General features: G+C 40.3%; 1 protein-coding gene across 1 annotated transcript in view; it reads right to left on the reverse strand.

Annotated features, from left to right (window-relative positions):
• The window catches only part of adamtsl7 (ADAMTS-like 7), a 409961-nt gene that overhangs the window by 13120 nt on the left and 372102 nt on the right, over nt 1-24739 (reverse strand). Inside the window, exons 9-15 of the mRNA XM_043674273.1 lie at nt 24086-24261; nt 22384-22489; nt 20883-21116; nt 9775-9904; nt 7713-7917; nt 4736-4909; nt 3469-3642 (exon numbers count right to left, since the gene is read on the reverse strand). Coding sequence (XP_043530208.1) covers nt 3469-3642; nt 4736-4909; nt 7713-7917; nt 9775-9904; nt 20883-21116; nt 22384-22489; nt 24086-24261 — 1199 coding nt within the window. The remainder of the gene's footprint in view (nt 1-3468; nt 3643-4735; nt 4910-7712; nt 7918-9774; nt 9905-20882; nt 21117-22383; nt 22490-24085; nt 24262-24739) is intronic.

Consider the following 24739-nt stretch of genomic DNA (forward strand, 5'->3'; position numbering starts at 1 on the left):
ATTCCTACACTTTAGGGTATGACTCTTCTTCAGGATGAGATGTGGAGGTAGGTGGAGCTACAGATAAAGAGTGGGGAGAATAGCAGAATGGTGAGGTAGTGATAGGTGAACATAGGTAGTGGGTACGACCTAGTTGGTCGATGGGAGGAATGTATCTGGTTGGTAGGTAGAAGAAAGGGTAGGTAGGTGGAATGGAAGGGAGGAGGTGGGGCCGGAAAGGGAGCTAGGGGATGGGTGGGAAGGTTATTTGAAATTGGAGAAGTCAGTGTTAAGTCCTCTGGGCTGTAGGCTGCCCAGGCAGCAGATAAGGTGTTGGGAACTCAATGTTAAGTCCTCTGGAGTGTGGTGCTGTATTCCAGTATCTGCAGTTTGTTTTTGTCTCAAACCTTGTCTTAAAATTGATGGCTCTGTAGGATAACAACCATCTGTTTCCTAATCAATGGACACAGTAATTTATGAATTTCTGACACAAAACTTCTCCTAATCTATGATATATTGACAATCTCATTTAGAAAGGCTACAGAATATTGGAAGGGTAGGTTTAAGAAGTATCAGGGTGATGGGTGAGATTGCAGCCAAGTTGCATGGTTGACAAAAAATTGAAGAGCATTCACTGTGCACTTTATGTTGGCTTTCCTAACCCCGAAACACTTGTTGGGATGGTAGTCACATTTTGTCGCAACAAGTGGAAAATGAATAAAAGCCTTGTGTATCAATGTTGGGTCAACTTTGCTGAACGTTTGATGACAGCACAAAGTATAAGGTACAACGAGGAACAAAGAGCATCATTTGAAAGGTTTCAGAAGACAAGTAGAATACAGAAGTAACTCCATGACTGAAAAATAATACCTAAACAGGAACATTAAAAGCCATTTGATATTTTACGGACTTTATGAATTGCTTGACAGATCTTTCAGGATGTGTAACATTGACATCATAGGTACCTGAAAGGAATATAAGTTAATATGAAAAAGGAACAGGACTCCAGAAAAAAAGCTACACGAAGATGTAATTGCCGAGAGATTTAGCACAGCTTTTACTGAGGCCAGATTATCCTGTTAACATTCGCCAACAAAACTATGCATAGTTTTACTCTACATAATACTATTAAGCACATGTTTATTTATGGTGAATAATAGTAACCATTTGCTTAATAAATTTGTGATCATCTGCCTCCAATGCTGTGAACCTTATTATTTTGAGGAGAAAATTATAACTAACATAAGAATATGAGGTAACAACATAAGAAAATCCATCCTCTGACCAGAAGGCAAATAAACTATCAAACGACCCTTAGAAACCTTAGGTCTATGGAAGATGAAATACAGAGCTGTCTTATCATAAGCATAAGCCAATAATCTGAAACTTCTAGATTTCTCTAAAAAGCAAGTTACATATGTTGCAGCTCCCACCATTAACACTCTGAGGTTACCACTGGTCAGAAACCTAATTTGTTGAGATACATAAACACTGTCATTATAAGAGGCTGGGAGTTATGTGTGAGTAGCTCATCTCCTCACTCCACCATCTACAAGCCACAAGTCAGGAATGTGATGGAATACTCTCTACGATACAGTAAGTGTAGCTCCAACAACATGCAAATAGCTAGATACCATTCAGGATAAAGTAGCTTGCTTGATTTCCATCATTTTAAACATTCACTTCCTCCACCAGTAGCACACAAAGCTAGACAAGGTGGATATTTCAGGGTTATGTTCCTTGGCTGGTTGGTAGATGATGGTGTGAGAGGATCTAAGGAGACAATTTGAAAATAAAGAGACAGACCATTTGGGTCTGAGATGAGAAGGAATTTCTTCACTCAGCCAGAAATGAATTGTTGGAATTCTTTGCTCCATAGGCTGTGGAAGCTAAATCACGGAGTATGTTCAAGACATAGATTAATAGATTTCTCGATACTAATGTCATCAAGGGTTATGGGGGTATCATGGGAAAATGCAATTGAAATAGACAATCATCTATGACCTTGGATGGTAGAATAGACTCAAGAGACTGAATGGCCTTTTTTCTACGTTTTAATTTTCTAAACAGAGATCGATATTAAAGACATCACAGGATATAGGGATACTGTGGGACAATGGCGCTGAGGGAGAAGAGTAGTTATGATCTGCTGCATGGCAGTGCAAGCTTGATGGGCTGAATGGCCCACACCTCCTCCTGTTTTCAATGTTCCTGTGAGCCATCTTTATGTCACCAAACAATAGCTCCCTCTTCAGACTGCTCCTACTGCTTTCATAAACCTACTACCAATTAAGTGCCCCATTTGAAAGGGGTACAGCTGATATTCTGTAATAAAAACAAACAAACAAACAACAAACTAAGACTTTATAATGAAAATTAAAATGTCATTCCCATCTGTGTAAAGAAATCAATTTTATCATCAATTTGTTCAGATATATTATGACACACATGCACAGTAGGTGAACCAAGACCTTTTAGGCCAGAGATGGCACTACTGGTGCAAAGCAAGATCCCTACATAGGCAAGGGCTACATCTCTGGCTAGTCTTGAACTGCCAATAGCCAAACTCACTAACCAATTTCACCAAAGAGCATGAAACATACTTGTAATCAATCTGTTCAGGAGTTGTTAGAAGGGCACTTATCGTGCAGTGGCAATGCCAATATTTCTAGTCCAGAAGACTTGGGCTCAGGCCCTGTCTGCTCCACGAAATGTAATAACATCTCTGAACAGGTTGGTATAGAAAAATGACACAACTCTGGGGCGCATAAGACTTGAACCCAGACTTTCTGGCTCAGACATAGGGATACCTACAGAACTCTTCTGTACAACATTTGAGCACAAGTGAACCCCCAATTAACAGCCAGCAGCTGAATAAAATTCACACCCAATTGAAATATAATTAACTTAGATAATGACTAATAAGAAATTGGCTCTGAAACAGCTGAAAGATATTTCAAAGTGGTAACTGTCTTCATATCAATGATACTCAAACGTATCATCCCAAGTGGGTCAAGTCACTCTTCAGAAACTGACAGCCATGGGGACTTGTCATAACATATCCAATCATGTTCATATAGAAAAAAAGACAATACCTAATGGTTATAGATAAAGCAGCATTGTTGAAGCAGAGGTTACATATAAGCCCAAAGCAATGCTTTTGAAATGAAACAGCAAATTGCCATTTGGCAGAATGAACGTAAGAATGTAGAAAATTATTACCACACACTCTTTTCAAGTGCTGGAACCATAGAAATTTTATGGCACAGAAAGAGTCCACTTGGCTCACTGTATCTGTGCCCATGGAAAATGAACTACCCTCTCTCCTCCCACACTCCAGCATTGGGTCCATAGCCCTACAGGTTATAGCACTCCAGTTGCATAGACCTGACACCTTTTAAATAAATTAAAATGTCTACCTCTACTACCCTTTCAGGCAATGAGCTCCACTTGTCCATTCAGCTGCTGTAAGATGTTAATGAAACATACCTGGCTCCATGGTCCTGTGAACCACCTGACATCCTCATTGCAAGGACCAACATTGCAAGATCGGACATCCTCAGGCTTCTCAACCCCACAGCCTTCTAGTGGTAGGCTGCTGATGTGATTCATCAGACATACAACTGATCTTGTCTGGATGCCTGGTCCACACTCTGCAGAACACTACAGTAAAACACAAACCAAACATATGGTGACTAAATAATCATAACAAACCATGCTACAGAAACTAACATATGAAATGTCGTGATACTGGACGTTCCTCTATCTGAAACCTCTCAGATATAAATCTCCCTCCCAGAGTCACCCAAATCCCTACTCCAGAAATTAACTCTCCCCAGAATGCAAGTCCTATTCAACATAAAACTTTCAAGAAATAAAACATCCCAGTTTTAAATTCTTCCATGAGCTAAAGATTACAGTAGATAATATTTTCACTGGACAGCTGAATTAACCTAATGGAAGAAACTTGCTGTACAATCCTATTAATCTCTTATATCAGATCTGCAGAACATATAAATTTAGGTCTGACAATGGATTGCAAGGATGATGGCTTGAGGTTAGCCTAAAATTGGGCCTCAGACATTATTTGCATAATGCTGGTGCATTATAGATGCCAATCAGGTGTGTTGCTGGGCTGGCTCTTTTCAATAGTGACTGGCTGATTTGGTCTGGAGTTAAGTCTTGGTTGGGAAATATTGATCAGGAATATGTGAAGCCCAGTCAGCACTAGTCCGTGGAATGGGTGTGGAATAAGCATAAGCATGTTTGTTCTTCTTAGCCCCAAATCAAGCTCAGTGATAAATCACAGAAATTACCTCTTTGTCAGCAGACTGCATAAATCTCTTTGAGGACCAGTGGGGAAATTGCTGTGGATCTGGAACAGGCTTGGAATGTATTCCCTGAGCTCAGTTTGATGGGACTTTGCTTAGCACATTTCTGACTCAGGAGAAATAATTATGATTTTGGTCGACTTGTGCAAATTCATAATCCTTCAAGGTTTTGAAATCCAAAGTTTGTGATCCTTCTTTTGAACGTAAAAACCTGATGGTGAATATTATTTTCTGGTCTCTATTTCTAAGATGTTCCCTTACTACTAGATCATGTTCTCTGGTTCAATATTTATAACTAAACTGAAGGATGGAACTCCACCTCTGTGCTGTTAACTGCTCTTGAATAAATTCAGCTTGTACGGGACAGGAAATGACGCGGTTGTATTGGTGTGGGGAGATTTGACAAGAGAATAATAGTTCTTTACCCTCACACTCCAGTCTGTGTGGAACCAGCTCTTTGCACATGGTCCCATGTCACAATTTTCAGTATCAGCTGGCTTCAGCTGCATGTTGCACTCTTCATCATTCACAATATCACCAAGATTGTCAATGCATTTTACATCGCGAATCCTTTGTCCCACACCACAAGGTACTGAGCACTGCCAAAAGGGTGAAGAATAGAGGTAACAAAACAATTATTATGGAGCTCTTCTAAGCCAAACAGCAGCATCCAATAGAGATATTTGAACACTTAGGCTGTTCTGCTCATTCATATCCTTAATGTGTGTCATTCCATTGAATAAATACTTTAACTTCTTTTTAGCATTGCTAATAAAAAAAATGTTGTGGAAGCTTTTTGTCACGATCATCAGGACAGACATAAGAATACCAGAAAAATGAATTGGTTGATGTGTTGCAACTGGGAATGTGCCAGGAAACAGTTGTCCCTTAAATGTTTGTCTAACTGAAAAAGGCACTATACTTGTGACAAGATTCCTGCAGAGGACCATGTCTTGCATATGAATATACATAGCTTCTAGTAGAATGAAGTGAGCCACATTGTAAGTCTAACTGATAACCTTAAATTGGATATTTGTGTAATTCATAATGCACTCAGATTTGTCCAACAATTTCTGCCCAATTGCAGAATCACATCTAATAATATTGGACACTATGTTCTGGAAGCTCAGATTGCAGTATTCTCCATCACAATTCCTTGACAAATTAGTGACCACTTCCCCATCAATCAGCACCCTTTTCTCAAGCAGTCTAAATTTTTGTTTCCCTTGAAATTTGGCATTTGTGCAGCTGTGCAGCTGAGTACAAAATGAAGAACTTCAACAGCATGTCTCTTTTTCAGCAAGCGCAATGTTTTGGATTTCTCTCCTAACTATTTGCTGCACTTTTGGAAGATTACTTGTCAGAATCACTATTCCAGTGGTGAAAGGGCACTTATAGTTCTGAATTGAAATCTGACAGGCAGCTGTCAAACATGTATCCTGCTGTAGCTGACCGAATTGAGCCCTCAAAGAAAGCCCAGTCAGACCAGTGTCAAGGTAAATTACAGGTTGAGGGTATGGGAGCACATATGGCTGGTGGGGCTCCTAGGCGATAGAGTCATAGAGATGTACAGCATGGAAACAAACACTTTGGTCTGACTTGTCCATGCTGATCAGATACCCTAACCTAATCGAGTCACATTTGCCAGCACTTGCGCATATCCCTCTAAACCCTTCCTAATCATGTACCCATCCAGATGCCTTTTAAATGTTGTAATTGTTCCTGCCTCCTCCACTTCTTCTAGCAGCTCATTCCATACACACACCACCCTTTGCATGAAAATGTTGTCCTTTAGGTTCCTTTTAAATCTTTCGCCTCTCACCCTAAACCTACACTCTCCAGTTTTGGACTCCCCCCCCCAGGGAAAAGTCCTTGCCTATTTACCCTACCCCCCCAGGGAAAAGTCCTTGCCTATTTACCCTATTCATGTCCCTCATGATTTTATAAACCTCGCTAAGGTCACCCCTCAGCCTCTGACACTCCAGGGAAAACAGTTCCAGCCTATTCAGCCTCTCCCTATAGCTCAAATACTCCAACTCCCAGCAACATCCTTGGAAATCTTTTCTGAACCCTTTCAAGTTTCACAACATCCTTCCTATTGGAGGGAGACCAGAATTGCACAATATTCCAAAACTGGCCTAACCAATGTCCTGTACAGCCACAACATGACCTCCCAACTCCTACACTCAATGCTTTGACCAATAAAGGAAAACATACCAAACACCTTCTTCACTATCCTATCACCTGCGACTCCACTTTCAAGGAGCCATGTACCTGTACTCCAAGGTTTCTTTGTCCAGTAACTGATTCTTTTGAGTTCACGAGTAATGTTTTATTGTTTTTTTCTCCAAGTAATTTTGTAACTGGATATGACTTTTTCAATCCTGTTCTGCTGACAAGTAACAGCCAATATTGTCACCAGGACCTATATAAATCAGTTCCTTGATTAATTCTCAATTTGGGTTCCCTGGGATGAAGGGGTTGACTTATCAAGAATGGTACATTAGGCCTTTATTCAACAGAGTTTGGCAGGGATGATCATATTGACACATACAGGATTCTGAAGGGGTTTAATGTGATAGATGTTGAGAGGATGTTTCCACCAGTGGGGGAGTGGCACAGTCTCAAACTACAGCATATAGCTACAGAATAAGAAGATTATCATTTAAAACTGAGAAGCAAGGTAATTTCTTCTTCAACATTGTCTGCAGGTTTTCTGTAGCTCTTCCACTGAAATTATCATCGATGAAGGGGAAAAACCAATGGAAATCTAGCTCCTGGGAGTGTAGAACTCCCTTTTGTCAGAGGGTAGTGAATATTTGGAATTGTAAGTTGTGGAGGCTGGATTACTTAAAGTATTTAAAGAGGAGGTAGATGGACTTCTTAAAATATTGAGGAGTTGAGGGCTATGAGGAGGTGGCAGGAAAGAGGAGTTGATGTTTGGGGCAGATTATAATGGTGGTGTAGGCTTGAATGACCTACTCTTGCTTCTTATTTCTTATGTTCCTTCGGTCGCTTTTTTTTAGATTACTTACAGTGTGAAAACAGGCTTTTCCAGACCCATTCCCCTACATTTACCCCTTCACCTAACACTATGGGTAATTTAGCATGGTCAATCCACGCTAACCTGCACCTCTTTGGACCATGGGAGGAAACCGGAGCACCCGGAGGAAACCCATGCAGACATGGGGAGAATGTGCAAACTCCACATAGACAGTTGCCTGAGGCGGGAATTGAACCCTGGTCTCTGGCGCTGTGAGGCAGCAGTGCTAACCACTGTGCCATTGTGCCGCCCACATATATTCAACAGAAATCAGACTGATACAGAGTCTGATGCTCAAGCTGGTGTGGCTACTACTCATTCTAGATGATGCAGCTATGCTGCCCCTGGGTTAGGTATACCTCACTCCATTCTGTCCTGATATGCCATTCGCTGCAGATTTTCAGTTGGCAGGTTGTGGTTGTTTCGGGTTTCTCCAGGTGCTGACATCGCTCAGGTTGAACAGTGGTGGTCCGGTTGGCATAAACTTGTCTGCAAAGCACTTGCCGATGTTGTATTCCGGGACCACACGTCTTACTGCATTCTGACCATTCTCCCAGGTCCCAGCTTTGACAAAAGCAATAACGTGCGATATGTTAATGACCCCTCGCAATTGGAAACAATGTGAAGAAATATACTTCTTGCAATTTTATGATCATCAAAGTGAAGTTAACGAAAAGGGGAAAGAAACTATCTTAGTGCTAATGCACATCACTATCTGAACAAACGTTTGTAATATCCCAGCGCACGTTTTCCAGTGATGTTAGATTAGATTCGATTCCCTACAGTGTGGAAACAGGCTCTTTGGCCCAATCAGTCCACAGCGACCCTCCGAAGAGTAACCCACCCAGACCCGTTTCCCTCTGACTAATGCATCTAGCACTACAGGCAATTTAGCATGGCCAATTCACCTAATCTGCACATCTTTGGACTGTGGGAGGAAGCCAGACCACCCAGAGGAAACCCACACAGACACGGGGAGAATGTGCAAACTCCACACAGACAGTCTGCCCGAGACTGGAATTGAACCTGGGACCCTGGTGCTGTGAGGCAGCAGTGCTAACCACTGAGCCACTGTGCTGCCCATGTACAATCCTCATGTAAACATCTGGAGAGAAGGACCATGAAAAGAAAGACAGGATAGACAGACTCACATTGAAATAGTAGCTTTTATGACCTCAACATATCCTCAGCATTTACAACCAATTGAAGATGCTGATTAAATCATTCAAAAAGAGTGAATGCGGAGTTACAACATCAGAGAAAAGGCATTTGAAACAGAATGTCCTTGATTCAAAAAGCTATCCCTCTGAAAGAACCCATTTAGTTCAAGAACATTGCTGTTATTTTCTAAGCTCACTGGGAATGAGGGATTTCCACAGGGCTTCTCCTACTCAGCCATTATTTATGCCAGTTTTCATGCTTTTCAGCAGCTCTTCGACTGAAATTACTGTAGATGATGGGGAAAAGCCAGTGGGAATCCACCCCCAGGGTGTGCAGAACATTCACACAACCTGCATTTTTCAAAGTGGAGGAAGGAGCCTTCTCTCGTTCCTGGTGCTTTTTCAGTGAGACCTGCTGAGTGATACAAACAATGCACAGAGATGGAAACTACAAGGCAGCTCATTTAAAACTTTTTTATGAACAAAAAAAGTGTTAATTGGATTTTGGATAAATCGGAGATTTTGTTCCTGATTTTCATTAAAAAAAATACATAAAAATTGCAGGAGGAAATGTGCCTCCAAACTATATTCATTTCAGATTATGGCCAGTGTGGGAAATGGAAACTTTACAATCAGCAAATCAGTGGCTAGGGATAAAGTATTTTACTGGGGTCACATGATACGCAGCTTTAATTCTGTCCCTAGCCTGTGACCTTGTTGGAAGTGCCAATATGTATACACATACCATGTACACACATACAATGTGCTCTAACAATTCTCACCTTGAAGATAAAACATCCTCATTAAAACATCAGAACATTGCAAAATGTAACACACAGACTGCAGAGTTTTAGCTCAGCACCACTTTTGCACAGGCAATAAGGGATGAGCGATAAATGCTGGCCTAACTCGCAATGCCCACTTCTTATGAGTGAATACCAAAGACATTTCATGCTCATTGACATTTGCTCGTGCCAATATACAGCAGTGTTTGTAATATACTGAACCAGAAAACACAGCTTCTGGAGGCGTTTCTTTTATTAAATGTGCTCAATCTCCAGTGGTTACTTGTTATTACAGCACAATTTCATAGCTTCTTAGGCTTTGATTAAGTTTCTGTTTCTGTTGGCCCCTGGTTGGCCTGTATCCAAACTGCATCCATTACTGCAGGGACTGCACACTGACTGTTTCAGGTTTATGAAATGTTCTATTTAAACATGAAGGTGTGTGTGTGTGATAAAGCTATTCTCAGTGAACATACTAGGCTGGGCATGGCTGGATATTGCAGGCTTCTTCATCTGGTGTTGGCCTCATTGCTATCTCACACAGGTTTTCAGATACTTCTTCATGTGTATTCCTGTTAACACACTTGAAAATAAGTGCACGGCTTCCTAAAAAGGAAGAGAAGACATTTATTATTAATGGAAGGAATTCACTACCTCAAACATTTAGTATACAATTGTGTTAATTAAATGACCAACAAAACAGAGTCAGACAGATATACAGCATGGAAACAGATCCTTCGGTCCAACTCATCCACACCGATCTGATATCCTAAACAAATCCAGTCCCATTTGCCAGCATTTGTCCCATATCCCTCCAAACCCTTCCTATTCATATAGCCATCCAGATGCCTTTTAAATGTTGTAATTCCATACAAGCACCACCTCTGCATGAAAATGTTGCCTCTTAGTTCCCTTTTAAATCTTTCCCTTCTCACCCTAAACCTATGCCCTTTAGTTCTGGACTCCCCCATCGCAGGGAAAAGACCTTGTCTATTTACCCTATCCATGCCTCTAATGATTTTATAAACCTCTATAAGGTCACCCCTCAGCCTCCAAGGCTCCAGGAAAAACAGCCCCAGTCTGTTCAGCCTCTCCCCATAGCTCAAATCCTCCAACTCCTGGCAACATCCTTGCAAATCTTTTCTGAACCTTTTCAAGTTTCACAATGTAAGGATATTGCATTAGAATCCTATTGTGTAGATGGGGACCATTCAGCTCATCGGGTCTGCACTGACCCTCCAAAAAGCACCCATCGTGTCCCTATAACCCCACATTCAATCCACCTGGCCTGCACATCCCTGACACTATGGGGCAATTTAGCGTGGTCAATCCACCTAACCTGCACATCTTTGGATTGTGGGAGGAAACCAGAGCACCTAGAGGAAACCCACACAGACATAGGGAGAATGTGCAAACTCCACACAGACAGTCACCCAAAGGTAGAATCGAATCTGAATCCCCGGTGCTGTGAGGCAGCAGTGCTAAACATTGAGCCACCCTAAGACTAGGGTCAGTTGCACTGAAGACAATGTACCAATGTTATGATGGAATTTCCAGAGAACCCAAATTTCAGAGAACTTTATATTTTAATCAGGTACCTTTGGTCAGTTAACAGTGTTAAGAGTTATGGAGCCAAGGCAGGCAAAATGAGTTAAGATAATAAATGATGGTACAAGCTTGAGGTGCTGAATGATCAACTCTTGTTGCTGCACGATTTACAAATCTATGATAGAGCATAAAATGGGCATTCAACTGTACTTACTCTGATTTTCTGAGCATCAGTTTTGATGGATGGAAAATCAAGAGTACTACATGCCTAGATTTCTAACGCATTATCATGAAGCTCTCTAGTGACAATCTGAACTTGTGTAAAATGAACTGCTACATGCAAAGATAATGGGTTGCTCATTTAATGTGGAGTCATATCTGATCAGTGGAAGTAGGTAATAATGTTGTTGCCATCTAACATACTGTGCTGAACTCCTTGGTTTAAAATATAGGCTAACTCTGAACTGACACATGTAATGGGCTTGTTATTACAGAGTAGGAAGTGTGAGTCATGCTGCACTGATCACCGCTCAATGCATTCACTGTAATGTATATGTGCTCAATCCTCAGGTCACTGAAATACAGTGTCTTTCTTTTTGCACTGCTCCAGTTTATTCAATATTGTGTGACCCAGCAGTTAGGATTTTGCCATTTCATAAAAAGTCACAGCTGGGTCAGTTCCACTTTCTCCAGACTTGTTAATTTGCACAAATCAGTATAAAAGGAAAGATTTTGTTTTTACTGGGGAAATTGTTCGTTGATGTACAGCTCAGCTAATGCACATTGATGTACACTGCGGACAGTTATACAGTGATATAATGTCGGAAGTGCTGCTTTGCTAATGGTTCCCCAGAATATTTGTCCAGTTTCAGTTTGCAGACCTTAAGATGAACTTCATGTGAAATATTGCATCAGGTTGGAGTTGCTTTCAGTGTGCAATTCATGTTCACAGTCAGGTCGTTCCTATATAGTCAGAATGAATAAGTTATCTAAAGTGCAACTAATTAGATACTGCATAGTTACGTTCACAAGTTAAAAATATTAATAGGAATCTGTTAATATAATTATTTAATAGAATTGCAACTTTCCATTTATGGTTGGGTTAGGTTATATATAAGAATTTAGTTATACATTAAAACTACTTTTTGATCATTAAGAAATACTTGCATTTAACTAGTGCCCTTGAAACCCGCAGGGTATCCCAAAACACGATACAAAGAATGAAGAACTTTTGAACTGTGGTCACTGTTACAATATATAGAAAATGTGCAGCCAATCTGTATACAGCAAGGATTTACAAAGAGCAATGTGGTCATGAGTAGATAGTTTGTTCTTTTAGTGATTGGAGGATGAATATTAGTCAGGACACTTGGAATAACTCCCCTGCTGTTTTTACAAAGGAGTGCCAAAGAATCTTTTATGTCCACCTCAGAGGTGTTCTCAGTTTGATCTCATCTGAAAGATGGCACCTGTGAGAGTGCAGCACTCCCACAATGCTGCTCTCTTCCCCTTCTATACTCCCAGACAGTGCTGAACTTCCTGCTGCATTCCCTTAGTGCAGCATTCCCTTTGTGCTGCACTCCCTCTGTGCTGCTGACTTCTTGTGTTAAATTTCTGGAGGGAGACTTAGAACATGCTACCTTCGCTACCAATGGAGCTACAGCTGACAGAATGATGGAAGCTGTAATAATCAAGAGATTTATGATGGCATCCTGGGTAGTCAACATAGGTCTGTCTTGCATTTTGGGGATAAACATTGGGCAGAGAAACTCGTCTAAAAGTGCCATGTGATCCTTTGAGTCTACCTGAGAAGGCAGGGAAATATTGGTTTAAAGTCTCATCTGAACGACATTTTGGTATGGGGGATGACATTTTCTATCTGGTACTCTTAACATGTTAGTTCTGTTAAAATTGCTACACTTCTTGCTTTAAGAGTTGTTAACCCCGTGTCCACCCTTTGAGCATTCCTTTCGAATTTCAGCAAATGTTGCATGTGCTATGTAAAGCATTATGCTTTGAGGACCAAATACAAACAGTGCCATTATTCTTTTGTGGGTCATCTATCTGTCAGGTATTTTGCAATGATTTATTAGAGCACGGGGAAAGCAGAGAGATCACCAGTTATTAAAAAGCACTGGCTGCTTTTCTGGCACTGTGTGACCAGGTACATTGTTCCAGAAAATGCGAAGGATGCACAGTATGAAAGACAGTCACCTGAAAATGTAAAATTATATCTTGTATTATAGAGTGCCTATTGATCCTACTTATAAAAGCGATGCACTCAACCTGTGCTTTATTACAGGGATTTTTTTCGCTGCGATGGCATTTGATTAGTTTGGCACAACTATTCCACAAAATTCTGGCCTTGCAGACTGCATGCCAAAGCTATGTTTAATAAGTGCTCAGAGTTGTCTTTCACTACATTGTCTCTGACGTGGCGGTTTGGAGATGCCAGAGATAGTTATGACTTTTCTATAGGGCAAAAGTGAGGACTGCAGATTACTGGAAACCAGAGTTTAGATCAGTGGTGCCGGAAAAGCACAGCAGGTCAGGCAGCATCTGAAGAGCAGGAAAATCGATGTTTCGGGCAAAAGCCCTTCATCAGGAGTTTGACTGCTCTATACTCAAGGTGGTACCAGCTCGGCAACAGAAGTAGTCCTACAGTAGGGTTTTTCTGTGCTCTAGCAACATAGAAAGACACCAAGGATAATTTTCACCTTTACTACTATATGGGAATCTAAAAGAGCAGATTGTTTGTCAGTCGTTTCTTCAAAGATGATCCAATTGGGATTCACTTCAATTCCCAGGCACTGATTGTCAATATCATTCTTATTGTCTCCTCAAATAGCACATCAGCATCTGCATTCTGAATGTATTGATTTGGAATCTTTCCTCCACACGTTTGATCATAGAATCCTTACAGCGTGGAAGCTGGCCATTCAGCCCATTCAGTCCACACTGACCTTCCGAAGAGCATCCCATCCAGACCCTTGCAATTCCCATGGCTAATCCATCTACCCTGCATATCCCTAGACACTCTGGACAATTTAGCATGGTCAAACCACCTAACCTGCACACCTTTAGACTGTGGAGGGAACCGAAACATCCAGCAGAATCCCACACAGATACAGGGAGAACATGCAAACTCCACACAGACAGTCACCCCAAGATGGATTCGAACACAGGTCCCTGGCGCTGTGAGGCAGCAGCACTAACCACTGAGCCACTGTGCTACCCCAGTTTTTAGCTGGTTTAAAATAATGGACAAACACACCAGTTTAAAAAAAAGTGACACAGAATATCCAACCGAGATAAGTTACTTTGATTTTCAGAAGTCATTTGATAAAACTGCGCTGGTGAAGTCTTTCAAGAAAATAAACTGAGGGAATTAGTGACAAATTAGCCAGATGGATGAAAGCAAAAGACAAATGGTGGGGGTGTAGAGAGTGATAATGGAAAAAAAGAAATTCAAAAGGAGCAGTGACCACAATTCCAAAGGGGTCTATTGTGGATCCTGCACTATTCACACTACTCATGCAAAGGAGATCTGTCTTGTAATGTGGTAAAATTTTGCTGATGACAGCTAGCTATGTGTATGAGAGATGTATGGAGGGGAGTTGGCAAAAAAGAAATCTGGGCAAATTTAGTGGATGGGCCAAGGAATGTAGGAAGGATTCAATGAGGAGAACATGTACAATGATACAAGAAATATGGAACATGTGCTCACATAAGGCAATCCAGTTTGGTTTTGATTAGCTGTCGCAGACAGGAAGGCAATTTATTGCCCATATATTGCAATTTCATAACTAAAGAAAGACCGACATTTGTCCATCTGCTTTACTAATCTAAGGTGAGGGCATTATCCAAAAATAGTATTTGTGGCGGAGGGTTCACCTCAAAGATATCACTAACAGTAAACATATTTAAACCTGTGTTACTTATTAGTAAAATATTAAACTAAATTCTCAAGGCAGTCTCCTCAAGTAATTATTTGCAGTGAAGATGACACTTGCCAATATATAGCTAATTAAGAGATAGTTAAAAAAGTAACTGCATTTATATAGCACCTTCCATGATATTAGAATGTTGCAAAGTGCTTCGGAGTTAATTGAGATGAAGCCACAGTTGTGAAACAGGGAAATACAGAGACCAAATTGTGCATGGCAAAGTCCCATAATCAGTAGTGAGCTAGATAACAATGATCTTCTGTCTCAAGGGTGAGAATTGGCAGAATTTTCACAACTCTTGATTGGGAAATTTGGGAAAGTATGACAAAAATGACAACACTACTGCTGAGTACTCTGGATGTAGGAGCACACAACCATGCTATACATCTGCAAAAGATGCATCTCAGGGCTCTTTGCTTGTTTCCTTAGCACGCATATAGGTTGCACGTATTTGGATGCTTGTAGTGTCTCTGCCTTGACTTGCTTCTTAGCACAGGCAGAAAACCAGAAAGCTTGTTTTGGTTGTCAACACTGTACAGGGGTGATTCAGTGAGAAGGGCGCCACGAATCCTGCATGTACAAGTAATGAGGTGAGCAACCGGGGTCCATAAGAAAAATCACCATGACCCATGGAGAGAACTTCCTAAAAATGATGTCAAGCCAAAATATTGGAAGAACAAGCCCAGTATCACCACTGAGCTGTGGTAATTACAAATATTGAAACATAGAAACATAGAAAATAAGGGCAGGAGTAGACCATTCCGCCCTTTGAGCCTGCTTGCCCATCCATTATGATCATGGCTGACCATTAAACTCAGTTCCTGCTTTCTCCCATATGCCTGGATCCCCTTGGCGAAAAGAACCATACCCGACCCCTTCTTGTAGGCTTATTTTAATGATAGATCATTTACTTCACAAGAAATTTCTGTTTACCATTTCACAGGAGATTTAGAACCATCGAAAATAGGAGCAGGAGTAGGCCATTCTGCCCTTTGAGTCTGCTCTGCCATTCAATATGATCATGGCTGATTATACAAATCAGTCCTCAGTTGCAGCTGTCTCCACACCCTTTGATCCCTTTAGCCCTAAAAACCACATCTAACTCCTTCTTGAAAACAATATTTTGGCCTTGACCACTTCCTGTGGCAGAGAATTCTCTGGGCGAAGACATTTCTCCTCATCTCAGTCCTAAATGGTCTCCCCTATATCCCCAAACATATGAACTTGGAGCAGGAGTAGGCCACTTGACCTTTAACATCTGCTCATGACTGATCTGATTATTCTACATTGCTGCCTACCCCTTGATAACCTTAAACCCCTTTGCTTATTAAGAATCTATCTACCTCTACCACGAAAACATTCAAAGACTCTGTTTCTGTTTTTTGAGGAAGAGAGTTTCAAAGATTCATGACCTTTTGTGAGAGAAAATATTCTCATTATCTCTGTCTTAAATGGGGTGATGCCTTACTTATAAACAGTGATCCCTAGTTTTAGATTTTCCCAGAAGAGGAAACATCCTCTCCACATCTAACCTGTTAAAGATTCCTCAGAACCTTATATCTTTCAAGTAAATTGCCTCTTATTCATCTAAACTCCAGAGGATAAAAGCCTAAATTGTCCGACCTTTCATCATGAGACAACCTTCCTAGGATTAATCTAAAATGCTTTTCTGACCCGCTTCCAATGCATTTACATTTTTCCTTAAGTAAGGGGGGTACTGCTATACACAGTACTCCAGAATTGCTCTCACTGCCATGTGAAATCTCATGAAGCAGATATCTAAATGTTTATGAGAGTAGTTTACTTAAATAATTGCATGTATTTCTGTATTGAGAGGGTTGTTTTGACTTGCTGCATTAGATGATGGATCTTCTAAACCCAACCAGATCTTCTAAACCTAACCAGGTGAGTGGATAGTTTGCAGATTGATCAGCATCAGACACAGCGGTTCTGATGTTTATCAGAAAATTTACGCCATTAATGACCATGCTTAACTACATTCAATACATGGTGTATCCTAGCTGCAATGTACACCTGAAATCCTAATCAAGACGTACTACAGACTATATATATTACACTTGGACAAACCAGCTGCTCAACGCTGATGTTTATTATCTACAGGAGCCTCCCCCCAGCCTATTTTATCTCACCCTATCAACATATCCTATTGCTGTTTTCTTTCATATGTTGATCTACTTCCCCTCAAATACACCTATGGAATTCATGTCAATCACGCCATACCATAGCACATTCCTGAGATTAGGCTCACATCTGTTCCTGTGTAAATATTAATTCAAGTTCCTCAGATCTGGACTTGAGCAGAAAAATAAAGATCAACACTTTGGTGCAACACTGAAGGGGTAGTGCACTGCTGAAAGCACCGTCTTTCAGATCAGATATCAACCTGAGGCTGCACCTGTCCTCTCAAGTGAACATTAAAAGGTTTTAGTACGTTATCTTTAAGAAGAGCCAGGGAGTTACCATCAGTCTTCTGGCCAATATTTATTCCTCCATCAACATCACAAAAACAGATTATCTGGTTGTCATTACATTGCTCTCTGTGTGATCTTGCTGTCAAGAGTGTGGTGCTGGAAAAGCGCAGCAGGTTAGGCAGCATGCAAGGAGCCGGAGAATCAATGTTTCAGGAATGAAGGGCTTATGCCCGAAATGTCGATTCTCCTGCTCCTCTCCTGCTGTGCTTTTCCAGCACTAACTCTGATCTCCAGCTTCTACAGTCCTCCCTGTGTAAGCTTGCTGTGCACATCATTGACTGCCAAGTTTCGTATAATACAACAGTGACTATACATCAAAGTTACCTCTTTGGTATAGGATGTTTTGAAGCGGAAAGATGCTACATTAACAGAAGTCTTTCTTTAAATTACAACTAGTCCTTTGTTTGCCTCACATTGAATTCAAGTAAACAGAGCAGAGCTGGAGGACAGTTCCTGAATGGATAACCAGTTAAGTTAGGAAGGGAAAATCAGCACATTATTTAAATCGAGAAAGATTGCAGAATTCTGAAGAACTGAGAGTTCTGTGTGTGCTGGTGTGTGAATCATATAAAATTAGTCTGCAGGTACATGAAGTGTACGGGAAGGCAAATAGAATATATTGTTCATTGCAAGGGAAATGAAATATAAAAGTAGGGAAACATTGCTATAGCCATACAGTGTTGGTGAGGACATATTTAGACTATTGTGTGCAGTCGTTTTTTTTAAGAATGAACGTAAATACATTTTTAGATTAGATTAGATTACATTACAGTGTGGAAACCGCCACTTCGGCCCAACAAGTCCACACCGACCCGCCGAAGCGCAACCCACCCATACCCCTACATTTACATTTACCCCTTACCTAACACTACGGACAATTTAGGAGGAAACCCACGCAGACACGGGGGGAATGTGCAAACTCCACACAGTCAGTCGCCTGAGGCGGGAATTGAACCAGGGTCTCAGGTGCTGTGAGGCAGCAGTGCTAACCACTGTGCCACCGTGCCGCCCACATTAGAAGCAGTTCAAAGAAGGTTTACTCAACTGACACCTGGGATTGGGGGCCGGTGATGGGGTTACCTTATGAGGACAGGCTACACCGTATCCATTAGTGTTTAGAAGAATGAGCAGTGACCTTACTGAAATACATCCAAGATCCTGAGAGGAATTAATCAGGTGGATGTTTCCATTTTAGAGAAAAACCAGAATTAGGGAACATAGTTTGAAAAAGAAGAATCTTTACATTTAAGAAGAAAGTAATGAGAACTTTTTATTTCTTTCACAGATTCATGAATCTTTGGAACTCTTCTCTCCTGGAGATTGGTGAAGACAGAGCCATTTTTAAAGACAGATATAAATAGATTCTTGACTAACAATGGAATCAAAGGTTATCAGGAGTAAGCAGGAATGTAGAGTTAAGGGCACAATCAGATTAGCTGTGATCTTACTGAAGAGCACAAGAGGCCTAAAGGGCCAAATGGCCTACACCTGATTCTAATTGAATCCTCATTGAAACAAGATTGGCTGGGTTCTTGTGGCCCAGTGGTAATGTCCTGAACTGAGAGCCTTGGGTTCAACACCCACCTGCTCCAGAGATGTATAATATCACCTCTGAACAGGCTGATCAGGAAAATAGCTTAATGTAAGAAAAAATGTACCCGACTGAAAGAGAGATGGTGGCATCATAGTAATGTTGCTGGCTAGTCATCCAGCAAGCGCAGCAGGTCAGGCAGTATCCAAGGAGCAGGATTCCTGAAGAAGGGCTCATGCCCGAAACGTCGATTCTCCTGCTCCTTGGATGCTGCCTGACCTGCTGCGCTTTTCCAGCAAAACATTTTCAGCTCTGATCTCCAGCATCTGCAGTCCTCACTTCAGTTACACCTGTAGACGCACACTTTGACTATTTCAGAAGGTTACAAATGTGCAAATCCTAATAATTATGTTGGCTATGATAATATTAAGAAAGCCTCACCATACCAGGACTCTGCCAACACTTCTAATTTTACTGCTGGAAAACAGGAAGTTTGGAACAAGTACTCAGAGTTCTCACATTCTTGAGCCTCAGCTCCCCGCTATGCTTAAGCTAATGGGACATAAAACTGGGAATCGATTACAGAATAAATTCCCCTTTATATAATCAGCAACATGAAGACAGGCAAGAGGGTGACTCTGGTTTCTAACTTATCATGAACAATATCATAGAGGATTCCCTTTGACAAAACAAAAGTGATACACATAGGAAGGCAGTTGTAATTGTGGATGTAGAACATCTTAAAGGGTTATGGTGGTCTACATTTTCTAACTGTTTGGATGTAATTTCCACTAGTTTGAAATATAGAGTATTTGAGGCCAATAATGTTTAAATTCAAAATATTTATGTGAAGTTAGTTGTTATGAGATGTGACTGGACCTTGACTTTTGGTAACACTGAAGCTCGCTGAAATCATTATAAACTAAATGTACATTCATTTAATAAAATACATCCATAAGTTTTATCATATATTTTAAGCAAGCAAGTTACAGTGGATGAGGGAGATATGGCATTAAAAACAAGTGTTAGAAAAGCTCAGCAAGTCTGGCAGGATCTGTGGAGGGAAAAGCAAAGGTATTTGGAATGGGTGGGAAGGTTTGCTTAAAAAACATGAAGGATAGGTGGATCATTGGAATTAACCAAACAAATAAAACCACCCCTAAGAATGATAGTTATGTAATTCCCTTCCAACCTTTATTGCTCGCTCCACTGATGCTGCCAGGCCTACTGTGATTTTCCTTATTACAGTTTATTGTTTTTGTGCATGATTCAACATTTCACTCTAGGAGTGGTTGGTAAGTGCTTTGTTGCAGAAAAAGAAGTATTTAATTCTTGGGGAACTGCATAAGATTTCAAACATGAACATGTTAACAGATGAACAGTAATGGATGGGACAAGACTTTGGTCTATCCAGTCATTCCCACACAACTATAATGTCTCAGGCTTTGCAATATATACATTCCCCATCCCTTGCAGCATATCATTCTATGCTAAAATGTTGCTGGTCAATTAAGTTTTGTGCTGTTTGAAAACAAATATCAAAGTTTGTTCTTGAGAAAATATGAATGCATTAAATAATTTGCTGAAAATTGGAAGAAACCAATTCAGCTCAACACTCAGAAATCTGTAAGATCATATCAAATTTTTGAAAACAAGCCCAGGTTCAATATTAACTGGTGCTTACTCCTCATTCCCAAGTACAAGAAAATAATGCAAATAATTTCAATCATCTTATTTAATAATGATTCATTTATGGAATGCAATTATTTCCCAGATGAAAAAATATTCATTTCATCTTTGCATATTTCTGCGTTTTTACTCTGTAGTGTAAACTGTTTTAAAAGTTTAGGTCAAAGAAAGACAGATGGCATGATGGAATACTCGAAGAAGATAGCAAAGTTCATTCACAGTGCAAAGGAGGCTAGCCAACAACAACTGATGGCTTCACTTATCCCTGGGCAAGTGAACAGTCAATCTTGTTGGATCAAACTTGTGATGCGTTAGAGCAAAATGATCTCATCTCACTTTGGTTAGGCTACCAGATAATTAAATTTGGGACATCTTACCCGTTCCACACGAGACGGTGCATTCACTGCTTCCAATTTGTTTCCAATTGAATTCCCTCTTCTTCCTTGGCCCCTCTGCCCAGGAGTGCAACACTTCTCCAGTGCTCGTTTGGTACTTTCTGGACTGCAATTGGTTTGCATGCACTCCACTGACAAAGTTTCCCACCTCTCTTTCACGGAGAATGTACACGTCACCATCAGCACCGTATGACAGCTGACCGTTAAAGGCCTCTCCTACAATGGATGGACAGGTTTCAAATTTTACATCGCAAACAGCAATCAAAGTGCAAAGTGGTGTAGCTAAGTGGGAGGGGAGGGCTAGTATAACCGGGAGCAACAGCTGAGTATTCCTCTGAACTGCTCTCGTTTTCCCTCTGTAACAATGATGGAAATGGCAAGATTAGCTGCATTTTGACTGCATTGTTGGTGAGGTTAAGGGACGAGAGACTCAAAGTAAGTTCCAGCCCATAGGTGCTGAATATTTTGGAATTCCTACACCTGCCTTTATAAGTACCCCACATGTCTGTTTTCACATTCTTCCTACAGGAAAGGAGATGGAGTGATGGCTTTACCTGCGGCAAAGTTGAAAAATAAGGGAACTGAAGGGCTGGTCGGACATTAAAGCAAGTTTTTCTCAATGCGTTTGGCTAGGAAAAGCTGGACAACAGGAACAGCCATGAAAACTGACCTATTCTCAGACTGAAAAAAAAAGCCCACTGCGAAACTAAAATTTAACTACAAAATGATCATGGAACATATGGACCATCTCCATTTAGCAAGGTGCAGTTACATCTGTCAGAGGCTGTTTTGGTCACTACCTGGGCTGGTCTAGGTGGTGACATATAACTTTCCCACACGCAAATGTCAACCAACCGACCATGTGCTACTCATGACCCTAATGGATGGCATCTTTTCAGGATCTGGGGGAGTACCCTTGGCCCAAAGCCCACCCCTAGTCATCACCAAATAGTCTTTAAACAACTTGAAGTCAACTAATGACTATTACTTGGACCCAGAACCTCATCATCTCCAAACCAACAACCACAAAATCTGAAGACTATGATCTTTCTTGCGGCAATTCGATTGCACTGATTCTACTACTTTATCCTACTGACTTATAGTGAAATTCTGCTGGACTTTTCTAAGGTAATTCAGGAAGAACTACCTCCCACTTTGGCTAGGTTTTACTTTTACCATAACTTTTCAGATACACAAATGCTGAGTATCTGAGCTGTTTTCTCTGTTTTGTGGTAAGTATTCTTCTATTTCAAGTAATGAACCCTCCAATGTGGTTGAATTTTAACTGCCCTTTGAAGTGCCTTAGCAATGATTTGGCCTATAGATCTACTTATGGCATTTGGGACAGATTTGCACTGATATACGGCATAGAGTGATGCATGGTTCATGTGTATGGCAGTGTATGGTACACGAGGCAGAGTGGTGTATTAAAGAAATGTTCCATCAGCAACATAGTCTTGGGACCAAGGATATAAGATTTTACCTAAATGTTGATCTGCTGTATGGGCAAGTGAATGGCTGCTGACAATGTTGTCAGTTGGTAAAACATATTCATACTGCACCTTTGGATTTGCCTGTTGATATATCATCTGGAAAAGATGAAAAAAGAAAGAAAACAGTGAATCTAAATAAAAAAAATGGACCTTCAATAGAGTTTAAAAGCAATTCAACATCAAAACTAACTCAAAGCATTCAGAATTTTGATTGAATGTTTAGTGTGCTGTTCCTATAATAATATAAATTTGGCTGTGAAAATAACAAAACAGTTCATGGAAAATTAACTATTAAACATGTGGAAGCTCTTTCCATCAGGTTTTCATTGTCGTTGGACAATTAAACTTCTTTTTTCATTTTTACAAAGGGCTTATAATGCTGAAACTGACCGTTCAGCTGACTATGCTGTTACAATCTCTGTGGAGAAACCAGAAGCCAAAAGAACCAAATTTACCAAATGACTCCTAAATGAAAAAAATGTCAGCTAGCTTCCACTCTTTGTAACTCCTACTTTAACAGAAATCAGAATAACTGCAAATTAAACATGAGTATAAGGCAAATGAAACTTCAAATAAGTAGTTGACATAAAAAAGAAATGTCTTTCACAACCAAAAGCATCTGTGTCATTCTCCATAGACAGATGACACCACATGCATTTTCAAAGTTATCTAACACACTCTTTCAGTTGGATCTTTCAGTTTCCAACTCAATTGATTTGTGCTCAAGTTGTGTTCACCAGAAGTTGTATTCCAGCTAAGGACCCCAGAGATAATAGTTACCGAAATGGCAAATGATTGCAGAACACCTCCACAGAAGTTCACAACAATCTCGATGAGGCAGATTCCAAAAGGATACCTTCATCTGATCCTTTTAATAAGCTGCATTTAGATGGTCTAGTTGGCATCTCATTTGCCATGCAAAATATTGGGCCAAGGGTGAAATGAGAAAGGGCAAGTCTAATTAACAGCTAACTCATTGACTGTTTATTGACTAAATGAATTCTGGGTCACTAGCTTGCTCACTAATCCTTAAATGTATATAAGTATTCTCTACAACCATTAAAACTATATTAGCTTACTGTTCCCATTGACTGACAATCTTTATTGGTTCTCCAGATGCAGGGATCCTGTAAGACCCAACTCTGTGCCAATTCTTTAATTTTCTTACAGAAGTTCCAGTCAAATACGAGAGTCATGACAAAGCCAAACTGGTACTTTTCCTTAAGGCCATTTGTGAATGAATTATTTTTTACTATCACCCTGGCAGCAGTTATGATCACTATTTTATATATATTAACATTACCTTTAATCACAACATTTATATCAATATTCACATCAACATTATATTATTATTTTCTCCAATCACAAAAATTATATGAACATTACACACAGTCACCAACATATTAAAAATCTTTCCATGGTTTATTTTAGCATGTCATGTTAACATTTTGTCCTATCAATTATTTTATATTGACAGTTTCTTTATGTTCAAATTCCTTTCTATTTTTCTGAGGTTCTACAACTCTACAGTTATTGTTGACTGATGGCCAGATTCTTAAAGTTTTCTTTCTCGGGAGTTTTTCTATTCAAATCCCAGAAGGTTAGAGCCTTTGATTTATGAACAGAACCAAAGTGAAGCTTTGCTGGCATTTCAAAGGAATTGCCCAGCTTAGATCCAAAGTTTAAACTTACATAGACATCCAGAATTTCACTGGTTGGCCCCTCGGCAATCAAGGATTCCCCTGCAGTCGTACTAATCTCATTTGGCCTCTTATACCTGAACAGGGTTCCTGCTGCTTCATAAGTGCCTGGTCTATCTATAGCCCAGTTTCCATTAATGATGGGGTGGCCAAAGTGACTTCTCAGAGCTGCAGATACAAACAGACACAAGGCAGTGAACATCAGCTAATAAAAGCCAGATCACAGGAGAATAGCATTCTGAAATAACGAATACGAATATTTTAAATTTGTGTTATTTCTGAGGTCTTTGTTTATGCGTGCCTGGAACAGAAAGCGTCAGTAGCACATTGACATCAAATGAACAAAAAACAAGGTGGGGACACATAATTAAAGATGTTCCTTCAGACAGAGTAGGAAAATGTTAGAAATGCTGAATTTGTGATGGAAACATGTATAGGATGCCAAATGTACCCCGTGATTGAGTTAACAGGCTGACAGGTCAGGAAACAGAACATATACATTTAAATTAAAAATTGAGACCATGGCACCCCATGGATTTATTCAAAAACAAGGCATTAAGTAATTATGGAGTACAGACAACAATAACAAAGCATTTCAGAATTCTTAGAAGTCTTTCAACTGAGTCCTGTAACCTATGGAACTCTG

Source organism: Chiloscyllium plagiosum, chromosome 32 (genome assembly GCF_004010195.1).
Source record: "Chiloscyllium plagiosum isolate BGI_BamShark_2017 chromosome 32, ASM401019v2, whole genome shotgun sequence".
Classification (NCBI taxonomy): domain Eukaryota; kingdom Metazoa; phylum Chordata; class Chondrichthyes; order Orectolobiformes; family Hemiscylliidae; genus Chiloscyllium; species Chiloscyllium plagiosum.